The sequence below is a fragment of the Antechinus flavipes genome, chromosome 1 (assembly GCF_016432865.1).
Source record: "Antechinus flavipes isolate AdamAnt ecotype Samford, QLD, Australia chromosome 1, AdamAnt_v2, whole genome shotgun sequence".
NCBI classification, from domain to species: Eukaryota; Metazoa; Chordata; class Mammalia; order Dasyuromorphia; family Dasyuridae; genus Antechinus; species Antechinus flavipes.
In genome coordinates, this window is record NC_067398.1 from 138012240 (window position 1) to 138026135 (window position 13896).

Sequence of the window (13896 nt, forward strand, 5' to 3'; positions counted from 1 at the left end):
ACCTGAAAGAAAGGAGGTCCATGATACAAAAAATATTATGAATCCCTGTTCAAAATGTTCAAAATCCCTTGGTTTTAGCTGTCGGTGAGGTATCAGTAAACATGCCAGAAAGTAAAATAACTCAGACATCCAATTGTTTCATTATTCTTTAACTCATCATTTCTCCTGAAGTACATTAATAATTCTTTAATTTTAATATCTGTTTCTTAAAGGGGCCAGAATTATTCCTTTTTATATTTTGATGCCAACCAGACACAACTATCCCATGGAGTCAAAAAAGTTGAATAGGATTATTCCTGGAGGTCTTTATTTAGAACAAGGGATCACACACAGTGCTAAGTGCTGGGGATATAAATACAAGCAAGATAATGTCTTTGTCAGACCGTTGATAAGATTCATAGGGTCATGCCATTTAGAGCTTGAAAGAACCCTAGTAATCATTTCTTTTTTGTATGAATTAGGACTAGCAAAATGAAGTTATGTGACCAATTACATAAATAGTAAGTAGCAGAGCCTCAATTTAAACTGTCATTCTAAATGACAAATGAAAAACAACAAACCAAGTTGTTTTAACAACCAAAAGCATTTTAAGATGATAGTTTTTGAGTAAAGAATTTCATGTGAATGTTAATGAGAATTCAAGTGCCAAATAATAACTCCAGCAAAAAAATCAATTGATGCTCTTTGGGAAAGTAGTGTCCAAAAAATATGCTGAATTAGTCTTTTAGACTATAAATGGCAAAAACTGACAGGAATTATTATTGCTTATATAGCTTTATATAAAGCATAGTGGTATTTAGAATGAGTTCCAGGGAGGAGGACTGACAGGAAGGTTAATAATGGTAGCAGTATTGTAAAATGTTCAGTATTTGGCCAACTGTCTCTACAAAGCATCTTCTCAGTCTTAGATTATTAGGTCTCAGAAAGAAGGAAAAACAACCTTATGATGTATGTGCTATATTTTTTTATCTAGATACACATACATATATCACATTTTCTAGATGAGAAAATCAAAAAACTCCAGAAAACTTAAGTGACTTAATGAGTAAGGGTCACACATCTATTAAGATGGCATTTAAGCTTAACTTTTCATGACTTCAAAACCAGTATTCTATTCATTGCACCCTAAAACTTCCTTTTCCAGCTCTCTTAGCAGATCAATAGAGACATTTTAGATTTAGGTAGAAGTGGAGATGGAGAACCTTTCCAGAATAAATGGACTAAAGCATTATTCCAGCTTTTCATTTGCCTTTTTAATCCTTTAGAGACTTTGCCTTCAATGGAATGATTTCCTTCTCTACACCACCTCTACCCCCTCTTTCCCTCAGATGATCAAGAGAAAAGTATCTTTAAAACTATGTAATTCATCTTTTTTCTTTGAAAGAAACAAGATGACTTTAAGCCAAGGATATAATCTATCTGAAAGACTTAGGGCTTCTCACTATTAACATAAAGTAAGCTATATCTGAACCAGATGTAGCTGCTGTCCATTGTCATGCCCCTAATGTGCAGGATCAGTGGGATAAAGTTTGTTCTTTGGACAGAATACTTCTTAAAGTAGTAGATATTAAAGATGTAGAGTAATGAGAGTATAAGGTTGTGTTAATTTCGGTTCTCTTCTAAAAACATAAATTGTAAATTCACTTCTAGAAGACAGTTCAGTAATCATCTCTATCCTAAAGTATTTCTCATTATATGAGAAATAATTCATTTGAGTCCCTACTCCATTCCAGTCAGTATTAATCAACTTGATAGAATCGTATCAAAATTCTGTATATAAGGCAGTAGAGCTGTGAGCTGCAAATTCTAAGTTCACTTGCTTAATTATAGGAAGCTAACTAAAAGCCCTCCACCCTAGTTTTTCTTTGTCATTGTGACTAAGCCTAGAGTGGCAGAGGTGACAACACATAAAAGTCTCCCAAAATATTTTTGTTTCTTCAGACCAATTTCTTGTCTAGTAGGACAAGACTATCTTGTCTATCTTATGGCTGCTACTTAGGTCACTGACTGTGATAGCATGTACCATTTTCTCTTGCCCAATCTAAGGAGAAGCCTGTCCATTTTAGGTGGAGATATTCCTTGATTCACCCAACTTGTGACCCTGCTGATGCATAAGCTAAAATAAGCAAAATAATGTATTATAATTAAATCAGTGGAATTCTGTATTTGGTATAGCTATTCTTGAATGACTGAACATCTAGTCATATAAAAAAAGGACCCTGGAAGGAGGGAACATCTCAAATCGTGAGGGATAGCTGAAGTCTACTTCATTAGAAGGAACCATGGATCCCTTAATAAAGTGTCTTTGACTCTTATTGAGGAGCTCTACCTCAGACTCTTTTATGTAGGTGGGATAAATTTAATTCCCACAACTAATTCCTCCCAAGATATTATCAACTTTCCTCAAATAATTGGTATTACTTGATATTTCATTGTTTTCCTGTCTCCCACTGTAAGATCTGTCCCAGGGCTTGTTTCATTTATGCTTTGTGCAACTAAAAAAGCTAGAAAAAGAACAAATTTAAAAACCCCAATTAAATACTGAATTAGAAATTTTGAATCTCAAAGGAGAGATTAATAAAATTGACACTAAGAAAACTGTTGAACATTATAAATAAAACTAAGAATTGATTTTATGAAAAACCCAAGAAAAATAGACAAACCTTTGGTTAATTTGATTAGAAAAAGGAAAGAAGAAAACCATATTACCAACATCAAAAATGAAAAGAGTGAATTTATCATCAATGAGAAAGAAATTAAAGCAATAATTAGGAGCTATTTTGCCCATTTGTATGGCAGCAAGTCTGACAACCTAACTGAACAGGGTGAATATTTTACAAAAATAAAAATTGCCGAAATTAACAGAAGAGGAAGTAAATTACTTAAATACTCCCATTTTAGAAAAAGAAATTGAACAAGCATTAATGAATTCTGTAAGAAAAAATTTCCAGGGCCAGAGGGTTTCACAAGTGAATTCTAACAACATTTAAAGAACAGTTAATTTCAATATAATCTAAACCATTTGGAACAATAGGTAAAGAAAGAGTACTACCAAATTCCTTCTGTGACACAAATGTAGTACTGATATCTAAACCAGGAAGAGCCAAAACAGAAAGAAAATTACACATCATTTATGGTTGCTTCTAGCTTGATACCTTCCATGTGTTATTTGCCTGTAGCAATTTATTGAATTAAATTATTCCCAGTGAAAGAAATAAAAATATGGATGTCTTACATAATTTTTTTTCTTCACGTAGTACCTGTTTTAATTTACAGAGGTAAAGAAACTAGAAGCACAGTACAATGCAATAGCAATTCCCAATGAAGAAAGTGTAGTCATCTACTACAAAATAAGGCAGCAACTTGCCAAATTGGCTAAAGAGATTGAAGAGTATATTCACAAACCAAAGTACTGTTTGCCATTTTTGCAGCCAGGACGATTGGTGAAGGTAAGCTCTTACTTGCTCCACCACAAATTTTCTTTAAAGATTACGCTTCATAATCTTAGTAATAAAATGTTCCATATCATGAGTTTTATCGAGAGAGTATGAATGATTTTTTGGTACATGTTTGATAAAGGCAAAAATAGGACTCTAGCCTATTAAATAATTATCAGTATAAGTAGAAACATCTGCCCTTAATTTAAAAAAATAATAATTTTTATTGTTAAATTTGACTTTTATGTATTTGATGTATTTTCCCTTTATTTTCTGTAAAGAGGTGTTCTTTATAATAAAAAGGGGAGGAGTAAAGTTCAAAACTATTCAACATTTTTTTTAAAGTCTGTTTTGTTTGGGTTTTTTGGTGCAGGATTGTACATCCTATCCCCCCCCCTCAGCAGAGAAATAAGGAGGAATAGTGTCTTCTCCTAGCTCTTTTTTTTTTTTTTTTTTAATTTAATAATAACTTTGTATTGACAGAATCCATGCCAGGATAATTTTTACACAGCATTATCCCTTGCAATCACTTATGTTTCATTTTTTCCCCTCCCTCCCTCCTCCCCCCCCCCAAGATGGCAAGCAGTCCTATATATGTTAAATATGTAGCAGTATATCCTAGATACAATACATATTTGCAGAACCGAACAGTTCTCCCACTGCACAGGGAGAGTTGAATTCAGAAGGTAAAAATAACTCGGGAAGAAAATCAAAAATCAAATAGTTCACATTCATTTCCAAGTATTCCTTCTTTGGGTGTACCTGTTTCTGTCCATCATTTATCCAATGAAACTCAGTTAAGTCTCTTTGTCAGAGAAATCCACTTCCATCAGAATACATCCTCATACAATATCGTTGTCGAAGTGTATAATGATCTCCTGGTTCTGCTCATCTCACTTAGCATCAGTCCATGTAGGTCTCTCCAAGCCTCTCTGTATTCATCCTGCTGGTCATTCCTTACAGAGCAATAATATTCCATAACATTCATATACCACAATTTACCCAGCCATTCTCCAATTGATGGGCATCCATTCATTTTCCAGCTTCTAGCCACTACAAACAGGGCTGCCACAAACATTTTGGCACATACCGGTCCCTTTCCCTTTTTTAGTATCTCTTTGGGGTATAAGCCCAATAGAAACACTGCTGGATCAAAGGGTATGCACAGTTTGATAACTTTTTGGGCATAATTCCAGATTGCTCTCCAGAATGGCTGGATTCGTTCACAATTCCACCAACAATGCATCAGTGTCCCCGTTTTCCCGCATCCCCTCCAACATTCATCATTATTTTTTCCTGTCATCTTAGCCAATCTGACAGGTGTGTAGTGATATCTCAGAGTTGTCTTAATGTGCATTTCTCTGATCAATAGTGATTTGGAACACTCTTTCATGTGAGTGGTAATAGTTTCAATTTCTTCATCTGAAAATTGTCTGTTCGTATCCTTTGACCATTTATCAATTTCTCCTAGCTCTTTGATGAGGCACAGCTTCATAATAATTTCTCAGATTAAATTTTAATTAATTGTTATTGCTGTTCTTTCCATTTATATTGTTAATAGTTATGTGTATTGTTTTTCTCGTTCTGTGTACTTCAATTTACCTTCTTTGTATGAATTTTTCTATGCTTTTCTTTATTTGTCATTTTCACTACTGCTTCACAGTACTAAGTCTTTTTACCTCTAACATCCCATGCTACAGTTTGTTTAGCCATTTTGCAGTCAGTGAAATCCACTTTTATTTCCATTGTTTTGCTCTAAAATCTTAAATATTCCAGTGTATGTGGAAGGATTCTATCAGACTTTTACAGAACAACCAATATCAGCTGGATTGCTTAGGATATGGAGTGTTGGGATAGTTTTCAGGAGACCTAAGTGGTATGATCTCTGGGTAGCCTGTTCCCACTTCCTTTTCTTTCACTAACTTTCTACAGCTTTGCTTCTGACTTCATCATTCAGCTGAAACTGCTTTCTCTGAAGTGATTAATGATTTCTTAGCGGCCTTTTCTGTATCTTCTTCCTTCTTAACTCCCTACAGCCTTTGATACTGTCATTTAATCCTCTCTTTGACGCTCTTCTCTCTGGACTTTCTAGACACAACTCTCTCTTGGTTCTCCTGCTATTTATGACATCATCTTCAGTGTCATTTGCTGGATCTTCAAAAAGGTCATTCTGCCAATGACAAGTATCTCACATAGCTCTTTCCTGGGTTGTCTTCTGTCTTAATACTATTTCACTTGGTGAAATCACCATTGTGAATTCAGTTATCATCTCTATAATTTTCATATCCACTTATCTACCTCGCCTCTCTGCTGACATTTCTATGTACCTGTTGGATGTCCTATATATAGACAGCTTAAAATCAACATGTCTAAAGTTGAATTCGTTATTTTTCTCTCTAAACTATTCCCCATTTCAAACTTATTGCCTCTGAGAGTACCACCATTCTCCTAGTAACCCAGGTGTTATCCTAGATTCTTTGTTCCTCCCCTTTTTCCCCCTTTCTCCTTCTCCCTTTTGCTTGTCCTTCCAACCCTTCCAAGGCCTGTCAGCTTTTTTCATATATAACCTTTTCTCTCTTCTAACTTTACCACTATACTGATGCAGGTCCTTATCACCTCTTACTAGGATTATTACAGTGACCTGCTTGTTGGTAAACAGAACTCTCCCCACTCCAGTACATCCTCTACTTAGTTGTCAAGTTATTTTCCAAAAATGCTGGTCTGATCCTGTCATCCATCCCATTGCCCATGCACTAAACTCCAGTCTTCTTGTATCTTACACCTTCTCTCCCTTTTCTTACCCCACCCTCCAAACATATACTCTACTGTCCAGTGACACTGACCACTTTGCCTTTCTTCAAATAAAATATTCCATCTTCACTAAGTGCCCCCAATCATGGAATTCTCTCCCTTACCTCTTGCCACATGACTTCCCAGAGTTCTTTTAAATCCTAGCAAGATTACTACCAATAGAGGAAGCTGTTGTCAATCCCTCTTAATTCTAGTGCTGTCCTTCTGTTAATTGTTTCCAGTTTATCCTCTATTTAACTTATGTGTCCATGTTATTTGCATGTTCTTTCTTCCATTTAGATTATGAGCTCCTTGAGAGCAGGAATTATCTCTTACTTTTCTTTATATTCCTATCTCTTTAGCACTGTGCTTAGAATATGATGGGTGCCTACTAGATATTTGTTGATAAGACACATAATAGCATCTACCTCACAGGATTGTTATACCAAAAGAGATTTTGTAGTGTGCACATACATGGTTATGTGCGTTATATGTGTGTTTTGTGCACATACATGTGTCTAGCACAAAAAATCTTCTGTAACCCCTTCATCTATCACTTGGACATGCAGAATCTCCAGTTCAAAGAATAGCATGTCTCCCTTTGACTTTAGGCCTTCCTTCTCTTATTGTGGCACCTTCTACTCAATGATGAACATTCTCATACTTTTACATTTCAGTAACTTTGAACTCCAGTAGCTCATCATACAAACACTACTCCACTTCTCTCACCACCCTCGTCCTTATTTCCATCCTAATCAATCTTCTCACACCAAAATTTTGTCTAGAGTTCATTCAATCTTTCCACTGAACTCCCTTTCCATCTACTAGTTCCTACTGAAACCTGGCTTCCCCCTGATAACACAACCTCCCTACCACCTTTCTCAAGTACTGGCTACACTTTCATTCATTCTCCTTGGCTCATTGGATCACATAGGGGAGTTAGAATGCTCTATTCTCCTTATCCCTTCTCAGTTCTCTCCCTCCTTCACTCAGGAATCTCTCATCCTTTGTAGTTTGTATTACTCATATCTATTACTCCATGAAAATCCTGATAGTTCTTGTCTACAGATACCTCACACATGGTCATTCTTCTTGCTTTCTCATTGCATTTCATACCTAGCTTACAATTTTTCTCTCTCCTTCAACTTTGGTCCTCATACCAGAGAACTTCAACATACATATTGATTGTCCCTCAAATATCCTAACTACTCAGTTCCTCAATTTACCTTCCATGAGCTATCTATTCCTGCATCCACTTTAGCCACACTCAGAGATGGTCATACCCTTGACCCTTGCCATCACTCACAAATGTAACTCTTCCATATACAAGTGTTCTGAAATCCCCTTGATTTTTCACCTTTGCTTCTGTCTTCTCTTATATAACTCTACTCTTCATCTTATCCTATTCTTTTGAATCCTTTTGTCTCTTCATATCACTGCTTAGGTCCAAGCCTTAGCTTTGAATCACTCCCACCATCTATCACCTTTATAGATGTTTACACACATGCTGCTGAACAAAGGTGGAGAAAATCATGCAATAATTCTGACTGGGTCCACTATAAATTTATATTGTGGATCCTCACCTGTTTCCTCACTGCTACTAGAAAATCCTATTATTTCTCCCTTACCAATTCACTGTTCTCATCACATAAGCTTTTCTAAACCTTTTCATCCCTCTTCAAACTTCCTGTGGCTCTCCCTGCTCTCTGAAGAACTTTGCCTTATTTTGTACAGAAAAAGGACCATTTACCATAAACACCTTTTTTTTCTTTCTCATTTCCTATCACTCAAATGCTTTCTGCCACTCTCTCATCCTTCACCTCTTTCATATGATAAAGTGACCTTATTGTTCCTTACCAAGGGTAAGTCCTCTATTTGTTCAAGTGATTCACTTACATGCCATCTCCTCCAACAGATGGTCTTCTGTCATCCCTACTCTTTTACTTATTTTCAGTCTTTCTCTTAATATTAGCTCCAAAAAAATAGATGGAAAAATGGAACTGAAGAAGCAGCAGAAGTAATTTAACTGAGTACTTTGGTGATCAGTAAATCCCTAAACAGAAATAAACCCAGAAAGAATTCCTTATTAGAGAAGAATCACTGGAAAATCTCTTAACAGAGATTAAGCACTTACCCAGCTGTTATACCATGTAAGACAATTAATTCATGTGGTATGTAATCTGAATATTAAAGACTTTATTTTTTAAAGTTAGAATAAAGGAAGATATTGAATCTTTCATAGCTGTCAGTGACTAAATTCTTAACCAAAAAAGAGAAAAATCAATTACAGAAGAAAAAAAATTTTTATTTACATGAAATTGAAAAGTTTTTGTGGTTTTGTAGATACAAAATCAATTCAACTAGAATAAAAAGGGAAATACTTCAAATGGGGTAGGGAGAGTCTTTTTATCAAATGTCTGTATGTGTTTGAAGTCCAAGATTTATAGACAACTAAAGCATACTAAAGATAATAACAGTTGCATAAAAGCTTTTATAAATGTTATTCTCATAAACTCTCTTTTCTTCTCAGGTGAAGAATGAAGGGGATGATTTTGGTTGGGGAGTAGTGGTGAATTTCTCCAAAAAATCAAACGTTAAGGTAAAATGATTTCTTTTGATTAGGAAAATAGATGTATAACTGACTAATCAAATACTGCAGATATAAGAATTTCATGATTTCAGTTTTTAAAATTTGATGAATAACCAATATTTTTAGGAGAAAATGTAGAGGATTTAGTGTAGGGGATTCTTTTTTAACCTTATTGAATTTTGTACCCATACAAAACTTTTTCTTGTCTTGCAAAAAAAATTGTAAAATTCTGAAATATTTTATTTCTATTAAAATTATTTTTTTTCTCTTCAATTGTAGAGAGTTTTAATGATTTTCATCAGATTTTCAGGTTGTGGAAATTAGAGAAAGCATTATCCAAGAAGGGTTGAAGTGGAAAAAATGGTTCTAAGTTTTTTTAAGTCTTTGTGATATTTTAGGAATAAAATATTTTTTAATAATCATATATAAAGTAAAGGAAGTATTGTGTCCTAAGAGTGATTATACTAAAATTTGACATTTATCTGTCTTCTTTGTAATTCCTCTCTCTCTTTTTTTTTAAGAGAGGGAAAAAAAAGAAAAAAAAAAGGATTGATGTGATTTCAGTTTATAAGCATCTCTTCCACCTCTATTCTCATTGAGTGGGGGGAGGAAACTTTATTATCATAAATATGTGTAGTTGGAACAGATTATCCTATTGTCCATGTTCAAACATGAATCTCCTCTTAAACATTTTGAATCCATCACAGGTTTCATCATTTAGTTCTCTGGTATTATGATGGTCACTACATCAGTCAGAATGTCTCCTATAACCAGAGCTGGTTCATGATAATTAAAATTTGAGACAGATATTTGACCTGGTAATATTTGAATAGAATTTGAAATGTTAAAGCAGTTTGTACTAGATAAAAAATTAATATCACATTTCTAGTTGCAGTTTTATTCCTGAATTGTTGTCATTTTTCCATACTCCTAGCAGTGTATGAAATATTTGTTACTGTTTCTCTAGCCAAAAAAAAAAAAAAGCCCCACAACCCTTTAAATAAATGATACTGTACTATTTATGTGGTGCTTGGTTGTTTTAAAAATTATTTTACATACATTATTAATAATTTCATCAATTTAGGAGTTATTTACAAAGTTCAAATACTTTACCACCTTTTGTTGCATTTTTTCATTTGATCCTTACAGCAACTTTGCTGCTGAAGTAAGGTGGTCAAGATAAATACAATTCATCTCCTGAATTTTACTATTAAAATACTATTTTCATTGACATCTTTTGTTATATCACCTTTATTTCCAAGTCCCTTCCCAGCAAGCTACTCCTTGTAACAAATTCTTAAAAAAGAAAAAGGTGGGGGGAGAGGGGGTGGAGGAAACCAAACTATCAACCAGTACATTCTGTATATCTGATAGTTTGTGCAATGCTCCACTCCGATAGTATTCCATCTCTATTAAAGAAAGGGGGCGGAGGGGGACACACAGAATAGAATACTTTTCCAACTCTTCTAAACACAGTTTTCCCATTCCTTAGTCATGGTCATCTATTTTGTATCGATTGCCTGTCTTCTTGCTGCCTTTGTCAATTATTTTCCATCTTTTGTTCTCTGACATTTGCTGGACATGAAACTCAGTTCTATTGATTTATGTTTTTCTTAGTGATTTGTAGCACTGTACTGTTATTAATTAATAGTTTTTAATTCTTCCTTAAAGATTTTTTAATATCTTTTGACAATTTTTCTATTCATGAATGACTTTTAGTCTTTATCTTTATTAATTTCTTGTGTATCTTGAAAGTAGGGCCTTTATTCAAGATACTTCACGAATATATATTTCCTAGTCAATGCATTCCATTTTCTATCTCATCACACTTTTACTAATTCTGTTCATACAAAAACTTTTCAATTTTATATTAATATTATTATAATTATTTATGATAATCTTTTAGATTGTCTCTAGCTCTTGTTTGTGTTAAATGTATTCTCCCAGTCATAATAACTGTAGTCTGTATATTCAATTTACCTATCCATTTTGAACTTACTATAACTTATCTGATGTTAGTGTAAATCTAATTTTTGCCAGAATACTAGTTTTCCAGTAGCTTTGTCTTACAGAGGGAATTCTTCCCCAAGGAATTTATACTCTCACATTTAGCACCTTCTACAAAAAGCAAAAATAAGGAGATAGCCAAAAGTTACACATTTGAGTAAGCATACTTATTTTATTGATTATGTTTCTAGTGCTTTTTCCTTCTTACTATATTTTTCTTGATAAGAAATTATTGCACTGTATTTTTCCATATAAAAAGTTCAACCTGTTGAAAGAGTAACAACATATATATACTTTGGTTTCACTCAGGATTACATCCATTCACTTTATAAACTTTTCAGGAGATAAGTTTCTGAAGTTTGCTAATTATCCATCATTTTTAGGTTTATTTGAAATGGTAGCTTTTATTTCTGTGACAACTGCTAAATTATTTATTGCGTAGTAGAAAAGTGTAGCATCTGATGTCCTTCTACAGTTATACACAAGATAGCTTACCTCCATCTGTTTATTCTTTAATTTGGCTATGCATAATAGATAATTTTGCTAATAAGAAATATTAACTCTTATTTTTGATGGAAGGTACAATATGCTTTCATCAGTTTTACATCACAGATGACATGTAGCTAGCCTGCTTTTATTTACAAATACCTCATGGGAATTTTTCTCGGGGGGAAGAGGGGAGATTATTTTAAAGTAATTTTGCCTTTTTTGCTTTAGAGTCAGGAAACAAATCATACAGGTATAGTAGAGGGATGTTTGTTTTGTTTTGGGTTTTTGTTTGTCTTTTTGGTAGGCTCACTTTTTTTTTCTTGTAAAATTTGGTGATAATTCTCTCTCACAGACTTTTTGATTTTAGAAACTAGTTTAAAATCTTAATTCATATTTGTGATAGAATTTTTCAGAATGCAGAGTTGCGGTATATAAACTTGCTGAGTGAGCATAAATTAGTATTATTGGTATAGATGAATAAAAAGTTATTTTACTTTCTGAGTGGTAGATTTTTGATCCATGACAGTTAATTTAACATGGTACATAATTTTAGAGGAATATTGAGTACTGCAATGTACCAAACTTAAAACTTATTTTTAATCTCTTCTCCCTAATGTTTAGGAAATTAACATTAGTTGTCTATTTTTATTGTCTAATGAAGCATATATTTCATTTAAGTAAAGTTAGATGTGCATATGTGGAAATGTATAGTTTTCCAAATTGGGTGCTAGAATCGCAAAAGCACATACTTCATAATTTTAATACTTGTGGAGCTTCAGCCTATATGTTATTCAGTATTACATTGCAATTTTTAGCAAGCATCTCTTATTGGGAGGGCCAGCCATCCACACTGACTGCCGCCTGTGGTGTACACAAACCAGCATGACAGAAAAAGCAAAGCCTCTTAAGGGAAACCCAGGAAGCAGTAGTATATAATGTTGTTAGCAAAGTTATAATACCACCCCTATCTCACAATGATTTTTTGGACCTTAACAATTATTACCCAACACCCTAAATCCTAGAGTCTTGGGAATAACTGACCCCTAGAGCACTAGCTCTGTGCCTCTCATTTAGCTTGGTTTGTGGCATTTCTCTGTATAGTTAGCTAGAGCAAAAGTATATTTCCAACATTAATCTAATTAGAAGTCATTAGTTTCCAGTGAATTTTAAACTATGTATATCAGTCATTTTTTAAGTGTTACATCTGGTACATTAACATCTCTTTCTCTCTCTCTCAATTTTCTCTCTAGCCCAATTCTGGTGAATTAGATCCTTTATATGTCGTAGAAGTACTTTTACACTGTAGCAAAGAGAGCTTGAAAAATTCTGCTACTGAGGCTGCTAAGCCAGCAAAACCTGGTGAGAAAGGAGAGATGCAGGTTTGTTTTTTATTTTTTATTTTTTTAATCATTCTCTGTAAGCACTTGTACTATTTATTCTGTAGAGCATGATAAAATGATTTTATAATTAAGGAAGTCAGCCTCCTACTTGGTAAAAACATTGTTTTTGACATTTTATGGATTTATATATAAAGAAGCAATTATAATATTGCTGTCATGGATAATTTATCATCAAATGAAGTGATTTAATGTTAATTAGGAATAGCAAAAAAATGTCCTTTTTTATTATATTAGTATGCATGTAAACTGATTTTTTTTTTGCCAGTTCTTTACATTTCATAGTCTTATAATTTCTAGTACTGGAGGAGGGTACTTTCGAAATAATTTATTTCAATCCACTCATTTTACAAATGAGCAAATAGGTTCAGTAGTCATGACCTGCTGAAAGTCTCACTAACTGGTTGAGCCATCAGTTAGACAGGTATTCTGATGCCAAATACAATTTAGTTGACAGTTTGTTGTGAATGATAGTTTTAGATTTTGAGACATTTTGTTGACGCCAACCACTACTCCACCTGAGTTGTTTAGTGTGGGAATCGGAATATTCATTTCTATGAAAATGGCATTTTAAAAAATTAGAATATCATTCATAAAAATAAGTTCCCAATAAAAATAAACATTTTTAGAAGCTATTTAATTAGTATATGGCTTATATTACACCCTGACCTTACTCCATTATCTTAAAACAATTCAAACTTATTTCATTATTTCTGTCATTGTGAGTACTTCCTTCACCAAAGCAGATCATAACCTCTTTGTACCATCTAACGGCTCCTTGCTAATTGACATTTTTGGAATTTACACATCTTGTATTAAAGAAATCAGATTTGATATCAGAATGTGTGAGTTAATATCCTGATTTTACTACACTGCCTATAATGAACCTTGACAAGTTATAACCTCTTGGGCTCTCAGATTCCTCAGATATAAAATGAGGGGTCAGACTAGATGATCTCTAGAAGCTTTTTTCTGAAAGAGCTTCATTGATAGAAAATTCATTTCATCCTAGAACAGTTTTACTTTGGGACATCCACAATTGTTTATTTTTTTAAATTTTCCTTACTTTAAACTTAAATCTAAAACTTATAACCATTGCTTTCAGTTCTGTCATCTTTACCAAACAAACTTCCCTCATCTGCTGGCCTGCTTTAGCCACAACTAGAGCCTGGTTTTTTTTTTTTTT

General features: G+C 33.6%; 1 protein-coding gene across 1 annotated transcript in view; it reads left to right on the plus strand.

The window, feature by feature from the left end:
* MTREX (Mtr4 exosome RNA helicase) overlaps window positions 1-13896 on the plus strand; it is an 88393-nt gene that overhangs the window by 43116 nt on the left and 31381 nt on the right. The window contains exons 17-19 of the mRNA XM_051990766.1: window positions 3277-3449; window positions 8758-8826; window positions 12564-12692. Of these exons, the coding sequence (XP_051846726.1) occupies window positions 3277-3449; window positions 8758-8826; window positions 12564-12692 (371 nt within the window). The remainder of the gene's footprint in view (window positions 1-3276; window positions 3450-8757; window positions 8827-12563; window positions 12693-13896) is intronic.